The sequence below is a fragment of the Panthera leo genome, chromosome F3 (genome assembly GCF_018350215.1).
Source record: "Panthera leo isolate Ple1 chromosome F3, P.leo_Ple1_pat1.1, whole genome shotgun sequence".
Taxonomy (NCBI): domain Eukaryota; kingdom Metazoa; phylum Chordata; class Mammalia; order Carnivora; family Felidae; genus Panthera; species Panthera leo.
This window is the reverse complement of record NC_056696.1, coordinates 66,632,940-66,643,919: the sequence shown is the minus strand read 5'-3', so window position 1 is coordinate 66,643,919 and position 10,980 is coordinate 66,632,940. Positions and strand designations below refer to the sequence as shown.

General features: G+C 59.4%; 1 protein-coding gene across 1 annotated transcript in view; it reads right to left on the bottom strand.

Annotated features, from left to right (window-relative positions):
* Window positions 1–3,550: 3,550 nt before the first annotated feature.
* FCRL5 (Fc receptor like 5) overlaps window positions 3,551–10,980 on the bottom strand; it is a 39,864-nt gene continuing 32,434 nt past the window's right edge. Inside the window, exons 12-17 of the mRNA XM_042926335.1 lie at window positions 9,234–9,518; window positions 8,687–8,803; window positions 8,075–8,102; window positions 7,043–7,125; window positions 6,760–6,828; window positions 3,551–4,678 (exon numbers count right to left, since the gene is read on the bottom strand). Coding sequence (XP_042782269.1) covers window positions 4,554–4,678; window positions 6,760–6,828; window positions 7,043–7,125; window positions 8,075–8,102; window positions 8,687–8,803; window positions 9,234–9,518 — 707 coding nt within the window. The 3' untranslated portion in view covers window positions 3,551–4,553. The remainder of the gene's footprint in view (window positions 4,679–6,759; window positions 6,829–7,042; window positions 7,126–8,074; window positions 8,103–8,686; window positions 8,804–9,233; window positions 9,519–10,980) is intronic.

Sequence of the window (10,980 nt, the reverse complement as noted above, 5' to 3'; positions counted from 1 at the left end):
CATTCCACCCCTGCCACGAGCTCCCCCGTGCCCACCTTGGGGAGCCCTCCCCCCACCCCGCCAATGCCGGCAGCCGCCGACCTGTCCGCTGCCCCTTGCGAGGACATCGCGAAGACGGGGGCGTGCCGCCTCCAGGGTGTGGAAGTGGCCTCTTTCGCTCGCTGGGACGCGTCCCGGGTTCAGGCCCCTGGTCACACCTGCCGGGAGTCTGGTCCGTTCAGGGCTGCGTGGGATTTCGCCGTGTGCCGTTTGCTCCTTCCATTTTTACCGCATCAGGGATCTTTGTTTGCGTTGTTTCCAGTTTTTGGTGACTGTAATCAAAACTGCTAAAACCATCCGTGTGCCGGTTTGGGGTGCAAATGGTGGTTTTCGTTTCCCTCGGGCAAGTACACAGGGGGCCGGACGGCTGGCTGGTGCAGTAAGTGTGGGTTTAACTTTATGGGAAACGGCCAAACCGAGAAAACTTTTTTTTTTGTTTTGTTTTTACAATTTGTACATCTTCGTGCTCACCGCAACCATTTGGGGCAGGTGCTCTCGTTGTCCCGCTCTCCAGGTGAGGGCACTAACCCCCCCCCCCCCCCCCCCCCCCCGGGTCAGGCGGCCTGCCCAGGGCGCACGCCGGCCCTGCGGCAGATCTGGGGAGCTTGGCCTCAGCCCTCCGGCCCGATGCCATCGCGTCTCGCTCACTGGCGTCTGTCGCTCTCACGCTGCTGCCTTCCCCCGCCTTCCCTCCTCACGCGGGCTGGCCCGGCCCCGCCCTCCTCGGGCCCCTTGTCCGTCAGCGTGCCCACCAGCCGAGCCCCGGTGGGTCCTCTCTCTTCTCCTGGCCTTGATCTTTCCTGCTGCCGGGGGCCGCGAACCCGGGAGCCGCAGGCGCGCCGGGCACCGACGCGAGGCCCTCCTCGCTTTTGTCAGTCAGAGCCCCCAGAGAATGCATCTGGAGAAGTCACTCCTTCGCTTCTGTTTCTCTGGAAAATGACCAGATAGCCCCCAAATCACGGAAGTCCGTTCCCGAAGCGCTGAGCACATCCACTCCTACGCCTCCTCCCGGATCACCCTGCTCTCGCGTTAGAAAGGACGCCGAGTGCTCGTTTCGGCAGCACATCCAAAAAAAGGACACCGGGTCATCTTCCACCGTTTTCTCTGGAGCATCTTTGTGGCAGTTCAGCAGCTGCTTCCTTGTAAACGATGAAGCAATAAAGGCAAACGAAACCGCGAGCACGGGCGCCTCACTGCCTGCTCCCGAGAACACCTGCTCCGTGTGTACATAAACACTGTCCCCACCTGTAATCCAGTCAAGCAGCTGTCGCCACTTTTCCTGTTTTGCGGATGAGGTAGCCAGAGCCCGGGAGGCCAGATGGGGAGCGGTAGGACCTTCGGACTCCAGGTCGATCGTGCTTCACAAATGCCTCTGTCCACACGGGACGGGTGACCCGTGAAGCCTGCCGGGGACGTTGGCCAGGTAGCGAAGAGTGTGGGCACTTCTGGCTCCAACTGACCGATGCGTGGCCTCGGGCAAGTGGGGTACTCTCAGCCTCAGTTTCCCCGTCTGTAAAAGGGACGCTGACGGGTACTTGTTGCACGGACTTCCTGGGAGGGTCGCGTGATTGATGCAGAACGCCTCACGCGCTACCCGATGCTCATGAATAATAAATAGAAGCTGCTTTTGTGAGTTAGGTCTCTGTCGGGCGGGCAGTACTAACCAGCGGGGCTGAGAGGACGGGAGCGACCACGAGGCTGGCTAGCTGAAATAGAAGAGGTTAACTCAGGAGACGGGGTGCAGGTCAGCGCACTGTCACAGAGGAAGACGGACCTCGGGGAGGCACAGAAAGCACACAGAAAGAGAAAGCAGCTGTGACCCGGGAGCGGTCGACATTCTCTTAACCCGAAACGTGAGGGAGGCCAGGCAGGCACCCGTCCTGTTCGAGGAGACCCCCCCCCAAATGAGGATTCGTTGTTCTGAGCTGACTGAGGAAAACCCCCAAAGGTCTAGTGGAGGCAAGAGGCCACCGTTATGATCGGGGTGGTGGTTTTCGTGTGTCGATTTGACCCGGCCACAGGGTGCCCGGATATTTGGACGTTGTTCTGGGCGTGTCTGTGAGGGTGTTTCTGGAAGAGGTTAACATCTGGATCGGCTGGAGTGAAGCAGATTGTTCTCCTGAGTGTGGGTGGGCCTCGTCCAATCAGGCGAAGGCCCGGCTGGGACAAAGATTGCTGAACCTCCTCCGAGTGAGAGGACAACTTCTCTTGCCTGACCAGCTCCGAGTGCGGGCATCAGGCTCCTTCCTGCCTCGGACTCCGACTGAAATGTCGGCTCCTCTGGGCTCTCGAACCCGCTGGCCTTTGGCCTAAAACCTTACCAGCTCTGAGTGCTCGGTTTGCCAACTGCCAATCTCGGGACTCGTCAGCCCCCATAGCCCCACGAGCCGGTTCCTGACAGCAAATGAACACCTATGTCTCTGCATCTCCCTCTGGTTCTGTTTCTCTGGAGAAACAACTAGGAAAGCTGAGGCGAGAGAGCCCAGCGGGCCGGCCGGCCGCCTGCTCTCCGGGCTGGAACCTGCGGCAGCCCGTCCCAGGGACAGCCTCCGCCTCCAGAGAAGACCCGGGGATCCGACTGGGCGGGGGGAAGGAGGAAGGGAACAGATCCCCGTGCTCAGGCCGTGCACAGGGCCCCGGTAAAGATCTATCATCACCCGCTAACTGGGGAAGCCTGAGGGGTGCTCGGGGAAAATTCCAGCGTTTCCCTAGCTTCTTGTTGGGCCCGTCGTGCTCACCCTTGAAGCCCGCAGCCGGTCAGGGGTGAGGTGGGCAGAAGGAGTATCCGTGCCGACCCCACCACTGCAGGGTGCTCCCCCAGACCCGACGTTCGACCTCTGTGCGGCCTCCTCCCGGGAGCTCCCCGGCAGTGGGGTTTTGTCCCTCGACACTCCAGCTCCAAAGCGGGTCAGAAGGGCAAACATGTCAGAGGCCACTCCAGGTCCCTCGGCACCCGAAGCCGAGAGCCCCTCTCTGCCCCGCTCCCCTCTGCACGTCACTTCGTCTGAATTCCCTGCCACGCGAGCCCCAGACCCCGCCAGGGCACCGCCACCCCCCCCCCCCCCCCCCCCCCCCGCCCCTCCACGCGAGCCCCGCCCCTCCAATGCCCGTGGCAGGTGCTCCGATGGTGGGAGCCAACTGTTCCACCAGGAAAGCCTCAGGGAGGAGCGACGGGGAAGGGAAATGTTTTCACTGCAAAATCCCCGCCCGCCTCCTCCAGGTCTTGCCGGGCTCCCTCCCGAGCCCCTGGTGGCGGGAGGGGGGCCGGCCCGGGCGGCGCCCCTCAACCGACACCCGGGGTCCGACGCGCTCCGGGCTCCACCCTCAATGTCTTAGTTAAAAAAATGAAATCTCAGAAAAGTTAACAGAATGATACAACCGATGCCGTATGCCCTTCTCTGCATTCACCAGTTGTGGGTTTTGCCACGTTTGTGCTCTCTCTGTACACACACACGCACACACAAATGCACGCTAAGACAAACACACTCGAACACAGACGCTAACGTGCACGTGAAACAATGTTTACTGAATCACTTCAAGGTATTTCAGGTATTTTCAAATATTCTTAAAGTAATGCCAGGTTATTGACTCAACAGTATCAGTAATATATAGTTCATATCCAGTTTTCCCTAACTGCCTCCGAAGTTTCTCCTGTGGCTTCTTCTTGACCCAGAACCCGGTCGAGGTTCCCACCTGTCGGGCCTCCTCCGTCCCCCCGATGCTCTGAGGTGCCTCTGTCGGAATGTGCAGGTCTCCTCACGGGGATCAGGGCGAGCCTCCCGACAGGAGCTCTGCGCAGGTGAGACGCGTTCCTGCACCCACACCGGAGGGCTCACGGGAAGGGGATGTGAGCCCACTGGCAGGGGTGTGGGCCCGCGTGCAGGGGAGAAGCTCTCGTGCTGTCAGGGGCTGACCTTAATGTCCCAGGCAGGTGGGGGGCAGGAAATGCAGCCCCATGGTGTGGAGGGAGGTCCACAGCCAGCTGCGCCCGTCCCCACTTGGTAGAGTGCCACGGCAGCCCCACCAGACGGAAGAGCGCTGAAGAAAGGAGCTGCAGGGGAGCAGGTGTCCGCGGCGGGGGGGGGGGGGCAGCTGTCCAGGGGGAGCAGGTGTCTATGGCGGAGGTCTCTACAGGTGACGGGTGTCCACAGGAAGGGGGCAGGTGGCCTCCTCGAAGTCCCGGAGCAGGCTCCACTGGGAGCGGCTGGCGTGTGCACGGGAGTGGGACCCAGAACAGGGGCCGTGGCCGAAGTCCGCTGAGGAAGCCAGGGGACGGGATGGCCCCGGGGGGAGCAACGTGTCACCAGACAGAAAGCCCGCGAGGTGCACGGACTTTCACTTGCAAAACGGCAGCGTCCCACAGTCCTGTGCTCCGGTCACGCCGGGGGCAGAGGCCAGGGGACGGGGCCTGGGCCCGTTCAAGTCACCCCATGCCGATGTCCTTGCCCCCAGGATGGCTTGGGACGCAGGGCGTGTGTGTGGACTCAGCTTTGAGGAGCCACGGAGGCCGAGGGTCATGCCACCTTCACCTGGGAGTAGATGACAGACGAGCCCGGGGGGCCGGAAGGCCGGTGGCTGGCGGCCTGGCCGTGGGAGGGCAGGTGGGTCCGGAGGAGCCCTACCACGGAGTCCGGGTTCGCTGAGGGAGGAAGAGCACCGGTCAGCCGGCAAAGGAGGCCCGGAGCTCCCCGCGCCCCAGCCCCCGTGTCCCCGTGTCCCCGTCCCACCCTGGCGCCTCTCCCCACCCACGCGGCAGCCGCCCTGTACCGCCGGGGCCCTCTCCTGAGCCCTCGGCGTCTGGCCGGCCCGGCCCCTCCTCGGCCTCACCTCCCACTCTGCTCCCCACGCCGCTCCCTGGGTCCCCGCGAGCAGGAACCTCCCTCTAATCTTGCGAGTGCTTTGAGCGCAGGCCCCTGACCGAGCGGGGCGCTGTGCCCCTCTGTGGCCTCGGACGGGTGGCCGCCGCTTCTGCCCTGGGGGTCTCGTCCACGGGGTGGGAGCGGTAACGTCACCCGCCTCCAGGGTCGCTGTGACCTCACGTGAGCTCACGTGTGTGTGCGTGCACCTTCCAGCGTCTGTCACGTGTCGCGTGTCTGCTGCGTGCCAGGCACGGTGCAGACGCACACGTGTGCACGCTTATGGCGTATTCACGTTTAGCACTTAAAACTACTTGGCACACAGGGACTTCGGAACACGTGTGGACGGGACGTCAGACGTTATCGTTACTTGCACACGGTCTTAAGCTGGAACGGAATAGGGCAGTCTGCAAGCAGGCTCTGTCCTCGTGGCTCGGTGTGGCCCTCCAGGCTTCCTGGAGCCACACCGAGGAGCAGAGCTCAGTCGGGAGCTGGGACTCCGGAGACAGACCGTTCAGTGATGTGCTTGCTTTGCGACTTCGGGCCAGTCGTTGCAGGTCCTCTGCCTTAGTTCCCTCCTTTCCAAGATTGAGGGAAGACAGTACTCGCCTCAAAGGGGGTTGTGAGCGGGTGTGAGTCCCTGTGTTACAGGTGCGCCATTGAACCAAGAATGGGCACAAACACGGTTCATCTGACTTTATACAAGAGGATCGGAAGACCAGAGAGGGAAGCAGAACGGCTAGAGTCACACAGCACTCTTTACGGAGCGCAGCTGGGAGCGGGTTGTCTCCCTGACGCCGGAGGGGTTGGGCTGGGACCGGTCCTGGCAGACCACTCACGAGCGGGCAACGACACAGCCAGACCACCAGCGGTCAGTCACCCTCAAAGCTGCTGTAATGGCATTTCCGCATCTGCTCTCTCACCCCTATGAGACAGTGTGGGGGTGCAGAATAATGCCCCCAAGATGTCCATGTCCTGATTCCCGGAACCTGTGAGTGTGACCTCACAAAAAGGGACTCTGCAGATGTGATTAAGATTAAGGATCGGGCCGCCTGGGGGGCTCCGCCAGTTAAGCGTCAGACCTCAGCTCAGGTCGTGATCTCGAGGTTCATGAGTTCGAGTCCCGCGTCAGGCTCTGTGCTGACAGCTAGGAGCCTGGAGCCTGCTTGGGATTCTGTGTCTCCCTCTCTATCTGCCCCTTCCGTGCTCATGTTCTCTCTCTCTCTCCCTCTCCCTCTCTCTCTCTCTCTCTCAAAATAAATAAACATTAAAAAAAAAAAGATTAAGGGGAAATGATTCTGAATTAATCCAGGTGGGACTTTGAGAACTTTAAATCAGAGAACGTTTCCCAGATGCACCCAGAGGGAGACCTGACTTGGGACAAAAGGTCAGAGATGTAGCACTTTGAAGACCGAGGAGGGGGTGTCCTTGAGAAGCAGGAAAGGGTAAGGAAATACTTTCTCCCCCGGGGCCTCCAGAAAGGAGCGTGGCCCAGGGAGACGCCGGTCTGACTTCTCCTCCCCCCCACCCCCCACCCCTCCGGAGCTCCTGGCCATTTGCCACGACGGCAGTAGAAATCGGACAGAGGCAGGACAGGGACAGTAGCCCTGTGTCCCGTGACAGCTGCGAGTGCAGAAGCCCTGATGGCATAGCCGGTCCTCAGGCCATCCCGCGGCGTCTGTGATGAACGGCAGAGCGGCACCGCACGGTGGGCCCGGGGACCCCAGCAGGGCAGGCGGGCGCCAGTGAGGGTGACCCTGCGTGAGGGCGGCTCCGCGCCCGGTCTGCCCCAGACCTGCCCGCAGGACGGAGGCGGGGCCGCGCGCGGCCAGCGCTGTCAGAGCCCAGGGTCCCCAGGTCTTACCTGCAGGTCTGCTCCCCTGCGGAATCCTCTGGACTTCCGAGTACACAACTTCTCCTCCTTTCAGATTTACTGGAAAGAGATTGCAGTTTGAGAGACTGCCAGGCTCCTGCCTCTGGTCTGAGTTACTTCCTCCTCCCCCAGCTGGAGTTCGCTCTCTGCAGGGACACGTGCCCCCGGGCGTCCGCACGGCCCCCCCCCCCCCCCCCCACCCCGTCCTCTGCTGCCCCACCCCTGCCGGACCAGCCCCGGCTCGCTGCCCAAACAGGGGCACCTCGCTCCTCACCATTGCTGTATACTGGCTGTAGTTCCAGCCAGACTGGTGCATTGTGGTAGATGGGCTCTCGGACGTCGGAGTCTGAAGGGCTCCTGTGGGACAGAAATGGCCGTGTCTCCCAGGAGCCCTGATGAAGGAGCCAACGTAATAATCGAGCCCCGTTGGCAGGTCTTTGCGCAAGGTGGCTGCCAAGCCCGGAGACACAGACGACCGCGTCCCGGGTGGTTTGCTGCTGTGAACGAGCACGTTACAAATCGCAACATGTTCCCGGACGTGGTGGGCACGTGACACTACCGGGCACTGTGCTGATGCTTGTAACAGTGTCAGGGTGATCTATTATCATCCTTCTCTTATAGACGGAGACAATGGTGGTTCCGAGAGAGAAAGTGACTTGCTCAAGACCGCGTAACTAGACAGGGCGAACTAGAACCTGGCTCCAAAGCCTCCCCTCTCAGAGAGATCCACATCTCAGAGGAATCAGTCATGATGAGCACTCAGGAACTCCCCATGGTCAGGATGCTGCCGCCATGGGCTCGCCCGGAGAGGGTCTTGAGCTGCGGCGTGCCTCCCGAGGTCAGCCGCCGGGATCCAAGATGGGAAACCTTCTTCACCGGCTCCGCGTCTGGCTGGCGGACCGCTTCTCTGGACGGCCAAGTCGCGTGACTCCATCTCCTCGGCTGTCCCCACGGCAGGTGTGGGTTAGGTTGCTCACATTCAGAGATTTCCAGGCCGGCTGAGCTAAGATTAGCTTCGGGCACGGATGGATCCAGTATTTACAGCGGTCACGCAGACAGCCAAGGCAACCATGGTGCAGGGTGCAAGTTAATAAATGAAAAGGAACTGGCCCTTGACGCAAGGAGGCCCAGGTAGCTAAGGCAGCAGTGAATTGCTACCTGGGAATTGCCTTGACCTACGCCAAGGGAGACCACAGTGTGCAGGAGGCACAACCTGTCTGCGTCCTTAGCGGTCACCAGACCCAGGTCAACTTTTATCCCCTGAGGGCATCTCCCGGAGCACACGAGATCATAGCCCGGGTCTTACCTGGAGGGGTCAGAGGTCGGCCTTCCTCCTGCAAAGGAAAGCAGAGCATTTGGAGCCACGGGAGGAGGGGGCCTTGCCCGGGAGCACGGCCGCAGGGAGGGGCAGGCTCCACGAGGCGAACCCTTCTCTGCTAAGCCCGAGGGAGGCGGCAGATGGCATGAAAATTCCTGAGCCTGGCTTCCAGAGGGGCCGAGTTGCAATGTGAAAGGGGGCTCCGTAAAGAGCAACGCTCGACGGCTGCAGGGGGGAAGCAGACCTGATGGGTGTGACAACACTGCCCGTTGAGACACTCAGCAAGTCACGAGGCCCCACTGGGTTTCTGTCCCCACTCCCGTTTCTCGGTCTTCCCTCTCTTCCTCCCAATCCTTGGGGACCTCGTAAGGGTGGAGAGGGAAGTGCACGCAAGGGTATGGTGCTGGATAAACTCCTCTCCTCTGGGCATCTTCCACGCACTAGGGCTATTTGGGGAACTCTGTGTTTGTGAAGAGGAATTCCGGGGGACCAGGAGGGGAAGGGGGGACCGGGATGGTGGTGGGGGCAGCGGCTGAGAGCTCAGCACGAGCCTGAGGGGACAGGACGGGGAGGGCAGGGGCTCCCGCAGAGGTGACCCACCTGCTTTCCTTGGGAGCCGGCAATACAACAGCAGGGCCACGACCCCAAAGCCCAGGGTGCTGAACAGCCCCCCGGTGACGCCCGTAGCAATGGGGCCACTTCTGCTCCCGGTCAGCCCTGGAGAGGAGATCCCGCGCATGAGCTGGAGGGAGAGGCTCGTAGCCTTGACCTGCCCTGACCCCTGGAGATGGTGCCCGGGCCTGGAGGAGGAGGGGAAGAATCTGGGGAGCCAGGACTCCCGAGGCAGCAGCACAGGAGACGGCTCTTCTCTTTGAGAGGAAGCTCCTGTCTGCGGCTGGGGCAAGCGTGGGGAGCCAGGGTGGACAGAGCCCATCAGTGAGCGCTAAAGTCAACGATCCTCTCGGGCCTCCTGCTCCCACTCAGGTACCAGCACTCCAGAAACACTTCAGAAAATGACAAGTTAGAGAACTCCCAGCTTTGCGCACCTGCCCCTGAGAACGTCCTGGTCAAACATCAGCAGGGGTACCAGAACATCCTTGGAGGAAATATTCTGTCCACATCTGTGGCCTGGGAACAGGAAACTTACCTGACATGCTGAGTGGCACCGCCTCGCTGCGCCGGGCCCCCAGGCCGTTGTCGGCCTCGCAAGAGTAGTTTCCAGAATGTTCTGCGGTCAGAGACAGGTTGAGGGACGCTCCTCCTCCAGAGGGGGCCGAGCTGCTCCCCAGGGGGACGTCCTCGCGATAAAACCGGTACAGGATGGGGGGAGAGCCCCTCTGGGCCTCGCAGCGAAGCTCCACCGCGTCTCCCACCTTAGCCTGGGCCCCGGGCGCCCTGAGGGTGAGGGTGAGGGTGGGGTGCGATGCTGGGACTGAGGGAGACAAAAGCCAACAGAAGTTCCTACTTCTAATGTATCCGTAAAGGAGCAGTAATTATAAACAAATGGCAGAAGTCAGATCTTGATCTTGGAAAACAGGCTGAAACTCAGACGGCAGACAAAGCTAACGACCTTAATCTACAAATGCACAAAATACCCAATAGAAAAGTGTGAAAGGGTATGAATCACTAAGAACTTGAAATAGCCAATGAACAATTGTTTTCGTTACTAATTAAAGACGTACAAATGAAAACACCCATCAGATGGGCAAAACTTAAAAGGACAGACGATACTGATAGAGTTATGGAGAAACAGGTGCCTTGAGATGCTCTAGGCGGGAACGCAAATTTGAGACACTTTCTTGCACGGCGATTTGGCCACACCTGCCAAGTTCAAAACGCACATCAACTTTGACCCAAAAATCTACCTCTAAGACTGCTGCCTTTAGGGATACTGACATCAGATGTGCAAAGGTCTTTGTGCAAGGATTTCTATGCTAGAATTTTTATAATAGCTAAAAACTAGAGGTAGCCTGGTTGGCTGACGAAAGAAACACAAGAGATAGCCAAGATCTATTTTTTAAACTAAAGCCAAGATGTATGTTTTAAGTGAAAAACGCAAGTTGCATCATTACGTATAATCTGATGCTGTGAAAAATTTTATACTTTTATATTTATAACACATTTGAATACTTCTAGAAAAATGCCCATGAAACTATTAACAGTACTTATATCTTGGAAGTACACGGACATAAAAGTGTGTGGCTGCAGGTGGAGACCTTCACTTTTTATGTTCTCCCTGCTGTACCGTCGGTTTTCTTACGAAGATTTATGCATCCCTTCAGAATAACGAATTGTTAACAACTCGAAAGTTGTGCTGAAACACGGCCACGAAGGATGAAGGAATGCCACGGTGGAGACCAGGGCAGGCCCACGGAAGCCCGGCTTTCCCATCGCTAGCTGTGTGCAGACTGCCTGCTTCCCACCTCTTGAGTCTCATCTGGCTCTCCTGCGAATTGGGGAGAACGGCGGTTTATCTCCAAGATGAAATGGGATCTCGCACGCCAACTACTAAGCACAGGGCCAGGCACATGCAAGGGCTCGGTGAGGATGATGATGATGACAGTGACGAGGACAATGATGGCGGTGGTGGTGAGAAATCTCTCCCTTTCCCGCAGTTCTCTGTGATCGGTACCCCTGTCGCAGAGCTAAGACATGACTCACGGAGTCCAGGCAAGGAGTCCCTCAGGTGTGATGGCAGCAGCAGAAATAGCCTGCATCGTGTGAAGGAATCATAGAAACAAAGGCACGAAGGTGAGCAGAACGTCAGGAATACTGAGTGTGGCGGGCACGGTGCGCGGTCCGCTGTGTTGTGAAGAGAGAGGGAGTGGCATTTAGCTCACGTTACACGCCTGCATGGTGGATCTGAGAGGTAAGTGTGTAAGAGTCTCTGGAGT